A 16,775-nucleotide genomic window follows, 5' to 3' on the forward strand; every position below is an offset into this window, starting at 1 on the left:
CCACTTACTCCACCTCCCACTTATGAACATAATGTCCTGTATAGAGGTAGAAATATTTTAAGTTATTGGGCCTAATACTGGAGTGTTACTCATGTGGACATTGACTTTTTTACTCATATGTGGACTTTGAATTTTTTAATTTACCTCGTAAGCAAAAGAATGTATTTCTTATGAATACCTTAATTGCCTCACTTAATGCTCCCCCCCCCCCTCCCTAACTGTAGTATTTGGCCTTTGTTCAGCCTTTTACACTTGCATTTTATTGTCAGGCTTCCTAGCAGCAGACTATTCAGGTTGCAAGTGGAGCCTAGCAGAGAGTTCATCAGGTGAGTGGATTTTTGTGGTGGTAGTTTGGAATAACGGGATTTGACTGTCGTCAGTATGTTCCACTTGTTCCTTTAGGTTCCTGACTATGTGGTGTTTCTTGGGGTTAAAAGGGCTATATCTATCTGCCTCTTTTTTTTATTTTATTTTTTTTCCCCCTCCTCCTTTCACACTTTCAAGGGGAAGATATCAGACATCGGATGTATTTTTACATCCAGGCATCCTGTAATGGCTCTCTCAGCCGCTGCTCTGTGCCTGGATGGGGTTTGGGCTGCGGGGTAGGGATGCGCATGCCTCTGGGGTGTGCTAATATCATACAGCCCAACCCTGCTAGCCTTACGCAAGCCGAGCTCTCTCGTAATTGTTACTTAAGTAAAGAATTAGTGAGGAGCAGGACAGAGCTGGGCTCAGAGCCCGTATTTTAATGACACTCAAGCAGCGGTACTGTGGTGATATGGATGGGGTTGCGGGGAGGTTGTGATTTTGGGATTTGTAAAATTTGGCTTTTTAAAGGTCACGGACACAATGCAGAGTTAAAGCAGCAATGCAAATGAGAGAAAAGCCCACAAATACGCTTTCAGCACCCATCGGCTTTAAGAAACTACAGACCGAACGCTATAGCAGAAAACTAAGTAAAGAAGTAGGCTCTCCCGTGTGTCATGCAGCACCGGAGCATAGATACGAGAGCTTGTGTGTGTGACTGCTGACGCTTTTGCCAGTGGAATTCCACCAGATTTTGGACTGTGGGCACATCTGTCTTGATATGCGACTGCATTCCCCTTGCATGCTATTTATGATTTGCAGGGGTGCCCAGTGTTCCTGCAGAAACTCTGCCAAATAATTATCTGCTTCATTAGAATAGGTGATATTTCAGTGCTTAAAAAATACATATGATTCAATTCAAATGAATTTATTATAAAATGGACTTTAGTCATTCAAGTAATATGACATTTTACCCATTTTAGATGGTACCCTGCCTTCATTCTCACAGTAGCCTTTAATAAAACCATATAGAAAATACAGGACCCTAAAGGCTGTTTTTAAAGGCAGGATAAGAGTCCGTCTTGATATGCAATTCATCCTCTGGAAGAGCCCCTGTGGATGTTAATGGCATAGCAGGCGAGTCAGTAAAGTATTTATGGCAAAATATAATAGGGATCCCTATTAGGGGATTGTCCAGAACCTTTAAGGTGTGTATTGCCGCCTGTCCATAAGAGAAGCAGGTTCTGATTTATTCTTAGGTGTTTCCTACCTCTCCTTTGAGAAGTTTTGCACTGATAAGTCTGCTCTGCCTTTTTTTATTAATGGAAAACAGACCGTAAGAAAAGCGATTCCCAACTTGAGCAGACATTTGGGGTTGCTGTAGTTTCTCTGTTTTTAACCGTGTTTCCTATATACATGATTGACCATGATAGACTGCTAATCTTATCAGGTGTGCCCTTCACTCCACAGCAAAGCCAGCCGATCAAGGAAGCTTAGAAGGGTTACTCGCTAAGCTTTCGTCTGTGGAGTCCGGTAAAAAAAGCTTTCTTTTCACAGGTAGACACATAGCTCCTCGTGTTTTGTCACCTCACCAGATTGGGTTGGGTTTTTTAGAGTGACATGCTCTGGGGGACCCAGCACTAATGTGTGAGGTCTAGGTAAGAACTGAGCTGGAACAGACAGCTTTATTCTGCCCCAGCCAATGTCCAGGTCCTGTTATCAAGCTCTAAATTCACCCTCAACACCCCATGAAGGGGAGAGGGAGGGACAGGTAACCTTATGTAAGACACAAGGGCTGAAGGCGTGAAGCTAATCCACCGTCAGGATACCAGACTGCTGCTTTGCCTCCTTTCCCAAGCACCCTTTTCACAGGAGTTTTCAGCTACGTCAAAATGAGGATGAAACAGAAGACCCGGGATTTCAGATTAATCGTTTCCAATGTTAAAAATAACTGCAGGTTTTTCCTTATGTTGCTGTCCTCGCTGCAGATGATTGCAGATGGAAGACTTCTGGTATGTCAGGAAAGGGCTGCAAAGACAGAGGTGCATGGCAGTTGGGAAGTGTCATCGCAGAAGGAGACGTTTGTCAGCACTACTTGAAGACTGTGGGTCTTTACTGTGCCAGGGAAGAGTCTGGGTATCAGGTTGGCTCACTGGGGTCTTCCTCTTTCCATGGAAATGTTGGGGCTTCAGAGGAGATAATTCCATGAGCATAGCTGAGTCCCTGTCTGTATGTCACTTGATATGTTGGGCTGTCCTCTCCAGCAAGAGAGACTCCTGTAAATCAGGAATCCCACCCCCAGCGTTTTTTGTCTTAAAGTACTGCAACTTAAAAAGAACTGGGGGGGAAAAAAAAAAATCAAACCAAAACCCCAAAACTCAAAACCCCCCAAAACTTTGGAATCCTCTTCAGGGATCTTGTTAGTCATTTGACAAGGGAGAGTGGTGACTTCTAGGCCCTCTCTCTGGGATGAAGACTGGGCTTATATCCTCTTGGATCACATATCGAATAAAGCAGGAGGTGCAGACACACCTGCGCTGCTGTGGTCTGCTGAAAGGAGCCACAAGTAACTGAGTGGTCCCTTTGTGAGGGTGCATTGCCTTAGAGGCAAAGGTAAAAGACCAAGAAATCAGGGAGATTAAGCCAAAGGTGTTTCAGATCTTGGCTTAGCTGTGACTCTTCCCTCCTTGTAGAGAGCAAGAAAATAGCAATGTATCAAAGATGGTAGTGTGATGAGCTGTCCTCTCGCAGCTAGAGGAGGAAGATTGGTCTCTAACCAAGACTTGGGGATAAATAAAAAACAAACATCCCAACTTAGGTTTTAAAACACCTTGACGCAAAATGCCAAGTGTATAGCGGTCTTTGCTGACGCTAAACGAGCAGAAGGAAGAATGAGCCCGATAAGCATGGTGTTGCATCCTGGCCCATGCCTTTCTGATGGCATAGGGCTGGAGGTCCCAGATCAACCAGGCTTTACTGGTCACTGAGGCAGCAGCTCCTGTTGCCCTGAATGAGCAGAGAAGGAAAACTCATTGAAACAGAACAAGAGGAGCCAAGGCTAAGGAGAGAACAAATCACTGACAGTTTAAGCAGGTAGGTGATGCCCAGTCTGAGACTGAGATGTGATCCTGAAGGTGGGTTGGATGCAGGGAAGGAAATAGTGGCTCCAGGGCTATCCTTCCTACCTCCCGTGCAGTTGTTGATGTAAATGTTACATCTTGTTTTGTCTCCTGTGCTTATCTTCTGTTCTAAGGAAAACTCAGGGCTATGATGTAACCTACTAGATTGCAACACTCAGTTTCGTGGTCCGTCTGTGAGCTGCCATGACTCAACTTTGCTATCAAAACTTCAGATGCCTTGTTATATTACTCTTTGTTGTGGTTTTGACCAGAATGGATTTTGAAAAGACAGGTGATGGATGATCTTGAGGTATGCTTGCGGTCAGCCAGCAGAATAGGGACTGCAGCCTTTTTTCAAATTATCATTTGGTGGAACACTTTTGTGTTTTGAAATGAATGGCACAGAGGATGTGCAGGGAAGAGCTGTGACTGTTGTGTGCCTAGAAAGTTCTCAGAGCTTAAGTCATTGCATGGGCTTTTTCCAATGGTGGAAACCGTTCCGTCTTGTCCTAAGAGACATCTAATCTGAGTTAGTCATTGATGCTCTAGCAGTAGTTGTGTGAGGAAGAGAGAGAGAGAGGTGAGGGCATACTTTCAGAAGACAGTTTGTCTTATCTTAAAGTAGGTGCCTGTGTCAAGAGATGTCTTCTGCTTCTTTTGTCACCATCGAGTGTGGTAGGATTCCTGAAATGCTTGATTTCTGCAGCTGACTTTGGGTGAAATCCCATCCATGGTGTCATGTCAACACCTCATATCTTAAGGGACGCGTTTAGTTTGTGGATGTTTCTTCTCTATGGTCAGAGGATTTTTCAGGGTAACGTGACTTTGAGAGCACTCGTTTTAGCTGGTGTGATTTAAACGTGTTACAGAGATGTGTTTTGGTTTTGCGAAGATAGGCGCTCATGCCCATTGCATGTCCTTCCCCCCTCTTGAAGGCCTCTCGAGTTAGTCCCCAAAAAGGGAGGTGGTCAAGATGATAATTTCTGGAAATCTTGGCAAGCAAGTTTCCCATGCACAGCAATGTGGATTTAATAAAAGTCTGTTGTGGGAGCTTTTAACGTGCATGCCAAACAGTGCTCTTTTGTGTTAGCAGTAACACACCAGGTAGTCTGCAGCACCGCAGTTACCTGTCTTGGTGAGGATAGGAATGATCGTAGCTCCAGGATTCAGTTGAAGGACACAGTTGCTCTGCAGTTATTTAAGTACCGGTGGTTGTGTTACCTTTATTGTAAGCAACGATACCTGCCGTGTTGTCAGAACACACATGTGACTGCAGACAGCTGGACAGAGCTGCTCAATGTCCTGTTTGTATGACTGTCCTTTTTAAAACCAGTAGCAGTGACGTGTAACAGAGTCCCTCCTGTTTTGCTGTATTGCAAAAAGAAATTATACATGGCTGGGAAAATGAAGTATATCCTGTGGTTGACTACAAACCAAGTTTACTGTCAAGAAAGACCTCTAGTGCCAACTAATTTGCCCTGTATGTCCTCATGCTGTCTCGTATTTGCTTGGTTGGTTACTCTACCATCAGTGGACCAAAGTTTCTTTACATAAAATGGAGCCAGCAAAATCTTGTTCGCGTACCAGGCTGAAAGGAATTCAAGTGATGGCTTACACCAGCGCCTTGCCTGAGCCACCGTCAGTCTTAGCTGGCTCTAAAAGACCTTTAGTGTTGGAGACTTTGCTCCAGAGCTTTGCTAATGTTATGTTTAGCGGTTGTGTGGGTTCTCTACCCTGTTCTCCCCCCCACACCCCTTAATTTTCGCCCAAAAATTAGCAGGGCTCATTAACAGGGCTTTAAACTAGATTCGATGGGGGAAGGGAGTATTATCAGGTTGGCCCATGACCAGCCAAGGGATGTTGTACCAAGGATAGAGGAACGGGGTGCTGGTGAGGGCCTGCAGCCATTAGCTCCAAAATGTGCTGGCTATGCGGCAGCATGCTCAAAGTCTTACGTAGACAAGCCAGGAGCTCCTGAACCAAGAGGAGCCAATGGGGAGGCACCATTAATACATGGCACAGGAATGCCGCCTGGAGAGCAGCGCAAAGTAATTACAGCTGCTCCAGCCAAGTCAGCCTCAACGAAGACACGTTCAAGATCAAGTGCGAGACCACCTGAGGAATCTGAAGGTGCACAAGTCCATGGGACCTGATGAGATACATCTGTGGGTCCTGAGGGAACTTGCAGATCAAGTCGCTAAGCCACTAGCCATCATATTTGAGAAGTCGTGGCGGTCTGGCGAGGTTCCTGCTGACTGGAAAAAGGGAAACATAACCCCTATTTTCAAAAAAGGAAATAAGGAAGACCCAGGGAACTACAGACCAGTCAGTCTCACCTCTGTGCCTGGCAAGATCATGGAGCAGATCCTCCTGGAAACGCTACTGAGGCACATAGAAAACAAGGAGGTGATTGGTGACAGCCAGCATGGCTTCACCAAGGGCAAGTCATGCCTGACAAATTTGGTGGCCTTCTACGAAGGGGTTACAGCAGCAGTGGACAAGGGAAGACCAACTGATGTCATCTACTTGGATTTGTGCAAAGCGTTTGACACTGTCCCACACGACATCCTGGTCTCTAAATTGAAGAGACATGGAATCAACAAATGGACCACTAGGTGGATAAAGAACTGGCTGGATGGTTGCACTCAAAGAGTTGCGGTCAACAGCTCGATGTCCAAGTGGAGAGCAGTGACGAGTGGCGTTCCTCAGGGGTCAGTACTGGGGCCTGTACTGTTCAACATCTTTGTCGGTGACATGGACAGTGGGGTCGAGTGCACCCTCAGCAAGTTTGCTGATGACACCAAGCTGTTTGGCGAGGTAGACATGCTGGAGGGGAGGGATGGCATCCAGAGGGACCTGGACAGGCTGGAGAGGTGGGCCCAAGCCAACCTCATGCAGTTCAACAAGGCCAAGTGCAAGGTCCTACATCTGGGTCGGGGCAATCCCAAGCACAAATCCAGGCTGGGCAGGGAATGGCTGGAGAGCAGCCCCGAGGAGAAGGACCTGCGGGTGCTGACTGACGAGAAGCTCACCATGAGCCAGCAGTGTGCGATCGCAGCCCAGAAGGCCAACCATATCCTGGGCTGCATCAGCAGAAGTGTGGCCAGCAGGTCAAGGGAGGTGATTCTGCACCTCTACTCCACTCTTGTGAGACCCCACCTGGAGTACTGCCTCCAGCTCTGGAGTCCCCAACAGAAGAAGGACATGGACCTGCTGGAGTGTGTCCAGAGGAGAGCCACGAGGATGATCCGAGGGCTGTAGCACCTCCCATATGAGGAGAGGCTGAAAGAGTTGGGGCTGTTCAGCCTGGAGAAGAGAAGGCTCCGGGGAGATCTTATTGCGGCCTTCCAGTCCCTAAAGGGGGCCTACAGGAGAGCTGGGGAGGGACTTTTTACTGGGGCATGTAGCGATAGAACGAGGGGGAATGGCTTTAAACTGGAAGAGGGCAGGTTTAGATTAAACATTAGGAAGATATTTTTTACTTTGAGGGTGGTGAGACACTGGAACAGGTTGCCCAGAGAGGTTGTTGAGGCCCCATCCCTGGAGGTGTTCAAGGCCAGGCTGGATGTGGTCTTGGGCAACCTGGTCTAGTGGGAGGTGTCCCTGTCTATGGCAGGGAGGTTGGAACTCGATGATCTTCAAGGTCCTTTCCAATCCAAACCATTCTATGATTCTAATATCTAGTGTAACTTTCCATGCTGCACTTCAAGCTCGTATCTTGTTCTGTCCCACTGCAGAAAAGATGATCAAATTATTCCCTACTTATCTGCATCAGTCTTGATGTGTTTACAGGCTGTCCGAGGTACATAGATCAAAGCATGCCCAGTGCCCTTTCATTGCGCTGCCCACCGAGGGCAAACGTTTCAGTGTTGGGAGATCCTCTAGCGATGCATTTCCCTGCTTGTTTTTTGCGCGTGAAAATCTGTACCCTGGTCATTTTGAATTGTCTACAAGAATTTTTCTGCCGTGTCTTCGAGAGTTGCCTTTGGCTCTGAACAGAAGGTAGCCATGAGATGGTATCTGCTGACCTGTGTGCTAGGGCCCTGTAGTGCATTCCTGAGCGCAGGAATTTTGGTTGGTCTGCTCAGCCCCGTGCCTCTGGAGGAGGGGAAAAAGAAGTTGCAGGAATATTTTTACTGCAAAAAGCTATGGTAGGATCATGCTAAGCAAAGTTTGTACTCGCTTCCTCTCAGTGCTAGTAGAGAAGACTGAAGCGAGCAAAGTCCTCTGAATGAGTTGGAGGTCAACGGCTAAGAAAGTCCAGTGGAAAATGTCACTCTTTTTTGCCTTCTCCATTGTTGACATGAGCACTGTAAGGCCTTCGGAGCTCTAGCAGGGGTCTGAGAGACTCGTAAGGCCGCTCACAGTGGTCTTCTGACTCTGCAATGTTTATGGATGTTCAAAGCAAATGATAAACCAGGCAACTTTCTACATTTATCCCCATTTTGGGCTCCAAGAGAACAGAGCAAGACATATCACCTTTGGCATCCATCACATTGGATCTGCTTTCTCTCCCTGGTGCTGAGTGTGGTTCTGGTGCCAGTGGATCCCCAAGAGCAGCACTGGTTGTGGCTCACCGTGGCTCACGGCTTCTGATGATTTGAAGCAGGCTGTGGAGTCCTTTTGGAAGGGGACATGCAGCTCTCAGTCAAGGTCCTGGTATTTGATAAGATTGTGTCATCCAGCTAGAAAACCAGATGATAGCCTATGCTCTGTCAGGGGCTCCAAGGTGATCGCTGAAGTCATTGTGCATTTTCTACTTTGCCCCATAAAAAAATCCCAACAGCAAATACTTTTGAGCTACTTGGTGACTCTAGACCTGTGCCCCTTATTCCTCCATGCTCAGCGCTCAGAGCCATGTTTCTTGTGGCTTCACAGATTTTACAACCATAAACTCAGCTCTCTTAACATCCCTCTCAAATTCTTCCTTCAGCAGCCTTCCCAAAGGCATGTTGAAAAGGTTTTCACCATCTCCCCTTCCCACTCTTCCTGGGGTTAGCCTGTCTCGGTTCCGCGGAGCAGGGCTGAGCGTTGTTTGAGACTCCTGGCTCCCTGATGCAGGAGCCACATGGTGCTGCTTCTCCATTTGCCTTTTGCTTGCTCTCAACCCTCCCTTTCCAGAGGCTGTTCCCACAGCAGATAGCTTTGGAAGGACATCAGCTCTCTGTTGTAGTTGATGCTACCAAAGAAGAGGATTTTGCACTTTTTGAAAGAAGAGGAGGCCGTTTCCTTTCTTGTGTCGATGTTCGGCATGGTGACAATGGCTGCTGTTGTCTTGTCTGGTCAAGAATGGGGCTGGTTCCTGTCTCTTGACCCTGCAGGACTTTGCTCTTGTGTTCCTGTTTGAGCACCAGACAGAAAACATTACGTACAAGGTCGTGCTGTTCAGCCTTTCCATGGTGTAGAGGGCCATGCCAAGACATGGACTGGAGGAGCCCCTTTCAGTTGGGAAGAGGACATCCCTCTCCCACAGAGGGACTGGCAGCTGAGAGGTCCCTCGAGATTACACACTGTTCAGTTTCTCCCAGCTGTTCTGTGTGTCTTTGGGCATTTAACCTGAGGATTAAGCTTTCAGAAGCGTTACATTGAATGTCCGTATTGTCCATACAGGTTGTTGAGATGACTTCTGTCTTGGTATCAACGAAGACCTTTTTACTCCAGGGTGCGTTTCAAGGCTTGCAGAACCTGACTGTCCAGCTGTAAACTCACCCTGCTGCTGTAATGAGAGCATACCAAACATTCACAGGACATATGGCAGCAAGGTTCTTCATACCATCTGCTGCCAGATCACAACCTGATGCTTATAGTCCAACTTCAGACAGAGCTTTGGCCAAGGTTGCCTTGGGCTGTTACAGTTTCTTCACTGATGCCACCTTTTGTGGCGGTAGGATCTGCATTGGCATTCCGACCCATCTTCCATCCATGTCTGGTATGATTGCTTCATACCTGGAATGAGATAGCCACTAAATAAGCTTTATTGGATGTGGAACCACATGAGATGGTGACAAATGGGTCCTCAACGCCTGTCTCGAGGTTTGGTCAAACAACACAGCCATGGGCTCTATCAGCAGCTGGGGTAGGGTAAACCTCACCTCATCTCTGCTCAGAAAAGAACCAGTTTGTGGAACTGGGGCATTGAAGAGTGGATCTGCTTGGCTAGTTAGCTCTCTGTACTTTGAGCACCTTAGCAGATGGCCTCAGCCACTTTAAACTCCCAGACACTGAACAGGAGATAAGGAGGCACCTTGGGGAATGGATTCAACCTTAGATACTGTGAGGGAAAAAGGCACGTTTGTGTTGCTGAGTAGGACAGTATTCCAGATGCTGAAGGACTGGGAACGTGCCCAGCAGTTGGAGACTCCGGTAGTATCTCTTCCTCATGCTGCACTTGCTTTGATCTCAGGGGTGTAGAGGTGTTAAAGCAAGGCAGAAACTGGCACTGATGACCCTGAGCATCGACTGTCCTGGATGTCCAGGGCACTGCTGAACCTGGACACCGATTCCCAGGGCACTGAGTCATCCCGCCTGCCTGGCCTTCTTCCCCAGGACCCTTTGTGGTGGTTCGATGCAGTCACTAGCAAAGTAGGATCAAAATGGGTGTTCTTACGCTGCTGATGATCTGCCTTCCACGCCAGGTGAGACGTCGCTGTCAGCCATCCCATGACTTTTGGCGTCTGAATCCTGTGGCTTTCCGGTTGCAGGTAGAGCCTAACCCCTACCCTTCTTCTGTCAGGTGTAACCTCCTCTCTGCTGAAACAGCAGGAGTTTCATTGTCTCCTATGGCCTGTCACAGTCCCCCAGCTAAAATGCAGCCGCTAATATAGTCCGACCTGGCATTAGAGTACAGCCGCAGCCGTCTCCGAGTCAGTCGGCTCTAATCCTTTGATTCATGGTGGCCATCTCCAGCCTTAAGATCTGCCACGGCTCTCCTTCTCCCTTGGCCACCCTCGTGTCCTGCTGCAGCGCCCATTCCCCTCTGTGGCTGTCAGTCTCCTTCCGAGCAAAGCCAGCTGATCCTCCACCAAAAAAAGGATCTTTCCCTGTCACGCTGCAGGTACGAGAGGCAGAACCTCGGGGCTGGCTCTGTCCCAACTCCCTGCGTAGATGCTGTCCTTGCGCCCGGCCGGCTGGAGCTGGCTCCTTGTCCCTGCCAAGGACAGGAGGTGCTGGCAGGTAGGTGATGTTGGTGGCCAAGAGGAGGTGATTCCCAGGGGGATGGACACGCCTGGGCTTTGTGCCTCACCCACCGCTCCTTCCAGAGGGGCTTTTTGGGCAGCTTCACAAAGGGGAAGCAAACGCACAAGCCCGGCTGCATCTTTCCACTCGCTGGGAGCCCACGGCCATGGTCCGTGCTGCTCAGTGTGTGATCCATCACCTCTGCTGTCGTCCCTCCCCGGGCAGGAGCCAGTCTGAGCTACAGGCGGGATCCGACGGGATCCCTCTTCCTTCCCTCGGTGGGGGCTCTCCTGCCTGCACACCCCGTTCCTCCGGCATGGCTCCACTTTCTTTGCAGATATGTATTTTTTCAAAGACTCAAGAAGTTGAGGTTTTTTTGTCTAATGGATTTCCTGTTTTTAATACAATTGAAAGGGTCTGAAATCCATGCTTTAGATTAACATATGCCAACTAGATTAGGGCTAATCAGGGTGCAGGTCTGAGCAGATGCAGCGCAGGGCCAATCCTAGACCTGATTACAGTATCTCAGTAGTTTAATCGTCTCCCTCCCAAGGGCGATCATCTCTGCTTTAATGCACAGCAGACTTTCCAGCCCTCTCCTCCTTTGGTTTGTTACCACCCCTGGCAGGAAGGCCGCTACGTCAGATGCTGAGGCGATTTAGTTTAATCCCATGCAGAAAGGGATCTGCCTGTTGCCGTCTCTCGCAGAGACTTCTCTGCTCATCCGCGCGCTCCAAGATGTGGCCAAACCTTGGGTGACACAAACTCGTCCTCTCCAATGAACACCCCCGTTGGGTCTTGACATCGCACCCGTCTTTGGCAGCAGCCCTACCCTGGCCAACGCGTGTGTTTGAACAGCATGGAGGGATCAGCTTTTTAATGTTGGGTGGTCTGTGGCCCATGGGGATAGTGGTGACTCTGGTCTTTGGGTTGTCCATGGGCAGGTACCCCCGTTAGGTCTTCACATCTCACCATCTTTTGATCGCACCCGTCTTTGGCAGCAGCCCTACCCTGGCCAATGCATGTGTTTGAACATCACGGAGAGATCAGGCTTTTAACGTGGTCCGTGAGGGGAGTGGGAACTCTTGTTTTGGGGTTGGCCATGGGCAGTAGACTGTCATTTGAGAGCTTCAGCAAGCTCTGTTGGGCTGCAGACCAAGTAACCCAAAGGGCTTAGTTGGGTTGTTGGTCTGGAGTGGGGATTTTAGGTGCATCCCAGGCCAGATATCCAGGTCTGTCCCAGCATCTGCTTAGACTGGGATGTGCTACAGTTCCTTGTAGGGTCTGATAAGAGATTTTCTTTAAGAGGGCTGAGCATGAGCTCTCATGTCAGTGTTTTGTTGCCCAAAACTCTCGTCTATTAGAAAGCACCCCGGGAGTTTTGTACCTTCTCTTGACTCCACACCATTCCTAGTGCTCGGTGTTGAACCCTCTCACCAGAAAAGCGATCCCTCAGTTGGGCTGTGAACTGGACAAACGTGGATATAACCCTTCTGGTGTGGGGCAGCCCTTTGGCTGGGGGGATCTCAAACTTTCCTCCCCGTGGAGTGCTTTGAGCTCCTGAGAGGAGGGACGTCGAAGGACTGCAAAGCACACTGGGCTCTGCCGGGGTCACCCACCTGGTCAGCGCGATTAACTCGTAAGCTTTCCTGTCTGTACAGTAAGTTATCTGAGGACACCGAGCCGTGCTCTCCTGCCTCGCGTTATTAAACGAGTGCCCTTGGCGGGACAGAGATCTGCTCTCTGCCACAGAAACCTGAATCAAAAGAGATTGTACCGCTTTTTCAGGGAAGTGCGGGTCAGGAACCCGCTGTCTTAAACCGTTTGAACGCTGTTTCGGGGGTTGCCCATCCTGTGCTTATGGCTGGGAGGGTCTGTTGACCCCTGAAGGCTTTTATTTTCCCCCAGCAGAGGTGCGGGTACTTTCAGAAATGTCGCGTATAGGGTAGAGTTTACACGCTCGCTTGTCTAAATCACGCTTTACCAAGCCAAAGGCAGTGGTGGGTACAGGCAGATAATACAAGAGTAGAAAGATGAAGTTTATCTTGCCACCCCGTGGGATGTGCTATTCCCCTTGCCCTGCCCAGCTGTATTGAGCAGTACCACTTCTCCTTGCTATTTTTTCCACCTCTTTTCATCATTCACATCACAATATCCTCAGGGGCCTCATTGTTTTGTTGTCGCCCTGCTTGGTGTTACCTAGCTAACCCTGGCTTACTGCGTTTGCCGCAGCAGGGCTTTCCTCCGTGGCCAAAAACGCGCCCCGAAGCTTTGCCGGCTCCAGCGTGGGGGCATCTGATCCCCTTCTGTAGCTGAGCCACCCTTGGGGAAAAAAATGTTTCCTACTTTGCTGGACCCATCCATAAGTGGGGAAGGGCTGAGAAACTTGGTTTGCGTTCCTATATCTCTGTTATATGTCATATATATACATGTGTGAGTGCCTGGAGCCAGTGGGGCTTGGCCAAAGCTCACAGGTCTCACGCTGCCCTTTACCTGCCTCGGTGTGAAGGCAGGAGGACCTGGCCGAGATGGAGAGTGAGCTGGAGGAAAGGAATCGTGTTTGAGAGAGGCCGGTGGCTGTACCAGGAGTCGCAGGCAGGATGGGTGGTCTGTACAGCGATGGGTTCCTTCTGTGCCGTGAAAGTGGGAAAGTGTTGGAGTGGCATGTAGAGTTACAGGGGATGGAAGTCCTGCAGGGGGGAGAAACCAAGTTTATCCCTTCTTCAGCCACAGGATTCCCAATTCTGGGCAAATCAAGTGGAAAAATGTGTTTCAAAAATGCATTCCTCATCCGTGGGTGACCGCTGCTGGGCTGAGTGGTGGCACACTCAAGGCTGCAGGAGAAACACGTGGGAGCAATCCCTGCCTCCAGCAAAACGCAGCCTGACTGGGTTGGCTGGAGAGGTATCTGCTGTACCATCCCGGCGTCTTCTTTGGGTTTGTCCTCCAAAAAGTCCTTATATCTTTCCACCTTAACCTTATTCTCTCTCCCTGTCGCCAGACAGCCCAGCACGGGCTGAGCTCACCCTGCTGCCACCCAGCCCTACCCCATCCCGTCCCTGCTCCCATCCCACGTGGTACCATGGCGGGTGACTTGGGCACAGCGAGGCCACTGAGGCACAAATAATGACGCTGGCACGGACACTGCCGGGTGGGAGACAGGTGTCTTTCCCAACTGCTGGCTTTCTGTGCATAGAATCACAGAATGATTTGGGTGCGAAGAGACCTTTAAAGGTCACCTAGTCCAACCTCCCTGCTATGGGCAGGCTCATCTTCAACTAGACCAGGTTGCTCCAAGCCCTGTCCAACCTGACCTGGGACACCTCCAGGGATGGGGCAGCCACAGCTTCTCCGGGCAACCTGGGCCAGAGGCTCACCACCTTCACAGTCAAGAATTTCTTCCTTATATCTAGTCTAAATGTTCCCTCTTTTAGTTTAAAACCATTACCCCTTGTCTTTCTTGTGCCGAGGACTCCCGAGCTGGACACAACTCTAGGTGGAAGTACTCCAACGATCCAAAGGATCAGCTCCGGAGCAGCACTGCCTGTCTCTAACACAGCCCCCAAACCTCTGGGGACCGCACCACAGCACACGGCCCCACCAGCCTCGTGCCGGTCTCACTCCGCTCCTTCCCTCCCAACCCCACTCCTGTTTATTTTTTTTGTCTCCACAGGTCTCGTCCAGATCCCCGTCAGCATGTACCAGACCGTGGTGACCAGCCTGGCCCAAGGCAACGGCCCCGTTCAGGTGGCGATGGCACCCGTTACCACGAGGATAGCGGACAGTGCCGTCACCATGGACGGGCAGGCAGTGGAAGTGGTGACCTTGGAACAGTGACGATGCCCAGAGCAGGATCATGGTGATTTTCCTCGTCTTTTACGCGAATAATTTTTTTATGCCTCTCCAGAGATGCAATCAGGTGGCATTGAGTCTCCCAGCTTTGGAAGCGAAGGTTTTGTTAACTTTTTTTTTTTTTAAAGGAAAAAAAAAAAAAAAGAAAAAAAAGAATACTAGCAGAGGATGTGTGTTAAGTGCATTTTTATAGCGCCACTCTGCTCTCGTACGAGTGAGAAGCCAAATTGTGACGGGACTTTCATTCCGAGGAGATTTAAAAGAAAACAAAACAAAACAAAGCAACCCCTTAGCCCCCATTCCCCCCGGCGTGGGATCCGGCAGGGTGAGGCCTGGGGGGGCCGAGGCACGGGGCACGGGGGGAGCACAGATGTCCTCGGCCAAAACTGCTCCGGCAGCATCGCCGCCGCTCCTGGGCTGCGTCGGCACCTTCCTTCCGCAGCAGTTCCTGGGCACGGCCCTCCGCCATCGGCACTCGGCAAATTAGGTTTCAAAGATTTTAACGTGGACTTTTATATTAAAAAACAAAAACATACAAAAAAAAAAACTAACACAAAAACCCCCAAACACAAAAAAAAAAAAATAAAAAAGGAAAAAAAGGAAAAGAGTTCGGAAAAGGCTCCTCTCCTGGGGAAAAAAAAAAAAAAAAAAAGCATGTGTGACTGCAGGGGGGTGGCAACCTCTTGAAGGGATGATGCTCTTCCAGGAGCCCGCGCGACTGCCGCCCTCCCCGCGCTGTGCCGCACCGCGCCGCGCCGGCGAGCGAGGCTGCCTCTGCCTTTGACGACCGTAAGAGCTGCCGCGGAGAATCCCGGCCGTGCTCCGCTCGGCTCCCCTTGGTGCACACTGGAGACCTGTTCTTACTTCTCTGCTCTCGAAACGTACCTGCCATTTTTAGATCTTTTTTTTTTTCTTTATTATTATTATTATTGTTATTATTATTATTTCCCATTTTTGTGGATTTAGACCGAAGTGAAAACACCTCTAGAGGGGCTCTGGCTGTGTGTCCCCCCAGCTCGCCCACCACCTTCCCAGGCTTTTCTTCACCCAAGAGCCACCTCGGGCTCATCCCGGTCCCTGCTTCCCCCCCCTCCGGCCCCGGAGAATCCCGTTCCAGCACCAAAAGCTTCGCTTGAAGGTAGCCAGGGGGGAGGCGAGCGCAGACCCTTCCCTTTGGGGGACCCCTCTGCACCCCCAACCCCTCCAAGCCAACCCCTGCTCCTGCCCTATGTGCATCTCCCAGCACAGCTCCGCTGCCGCTGGCGACTTTTAATCCCCATCACCCCCAAAAAAGGGGGAAGAAAAAGGCCTCGGGGGTGTTTCAGGGGGCAAATTTTACTTGACTTTCCCGTGGGCCGAACCCTCCGTCAGCCACAGCCCCACCGCATGTGCAGTTGTGCATGATATTTAATTTTTAATTTGGTTTTTTTTTGGTTTTTGTTTTTGTTTTGGTTTTTTTTTTTTTTAATTATTATTATTATTTCCAAGTGGCCATTAACGAAGTTCTCCACGTCTCGCTCCGCCTTCGAGGAAGTTTTCAGATTCTTGTATTTACTTGTTTTATATGGAAAAAATATCAAATGTTCTTTGTATACATTTCTTCTGTATTTTAACGAGGGGAGGGAGAGCTTTCCATAGAAACAGTCCTGGTTCTCCAATTTGTTATTATTATTATTTTTTTTTTAATTATTATTTTTTTATTGTCGTTGTGAAGATGTCGGTGGCTTTCAAGTCAGTGTTTCTTTGGCGATGAAATGACGTTCTTTTAGTCCGAGAGGTTCCCCCTTGCCCTCCCACCCCCCCACCCCCCCAAAAAAAAGACAAAAACCAGGCAAGTAGCAGAGCATGGACCCCCCTTTGTTTTCCCAGTGTCTATTATTGCCTCATTCAATAAATTGTTACAAATGTGTCTACCCCTGCCTCCGGCTCTCCTGTTTGGGGGTACTTTGGGGCGTTTGGATGGATAGTACCGTCCCTCCCTACCTGGGGGGGTGATTTGGGGCTTGGTCTCGCACCCCCAGCCCTCCCCACGCGCGACATCGGGGCTGGAGAGGGTGAGCTGGGTACGTCGGGGACCATTTTGGAGCTTAATTCTTCCTTTGTGCAATTTACCTCATTCCTCTTTACTCTTCCAGCAGCAACCTGAGGCCGGGAGGAAACCATGGGGGTGCTGGAGCATCCCCCGGTGCTCCCACCCAGGGGCTGAGCTGCCCTTTGGGGTGAATTCCTTCTTTTTTCAGCTGCAGCAGCCACGGCTGAGCCCAGGCGCTGTCACCCCCGGGGTCCCGGCAAACGGGGGGCGCGTTATTCGGGGTGCAACCC

At 49.7% G+C, this 16,775-nt stretch overlaps 1 protein-coding gene across 1 annotated transcript in view; it reads left to right on the forward strand.

Annotated features, from left to right (window-relative positions):
- Nucleotides 1–16,332, forward strand: part of NRF1 (nuclear respiratory factor 1) — a 76,254-nt gene extending 59,922 nt beyond the window's left edge. The window contains exon 11 of the mRNA XM_082490165.1: nucleotides 14,275–16,332. Coding sequence (XP_082346291.1) covers nucleotides 14,275–14,438 — 164 coding nt within the window. The 3' untranslated portion in view covers nucleotides 14,439–16,332. The remainder of the gene's footprint in view (nucleotides 1–14,274) is intronic.
- The last annotated feature ends 443 nt before the right edge of the window (nucleotides 16,333–16,775 follow it).

The sequence above is a fragment of the Vanellus vanellus genome (assembly GCF_965231255.1).
Source record: "Vanellus vanellus genome assembly, chromosome: 1".
Classification (NCBI taxonomy): domain Eukaryota; kingdom Metazoa; phylum Chordata; class Aves; order Charadriiformes; family Charadriidae; genus Vanellus; species Vanellus vanellus.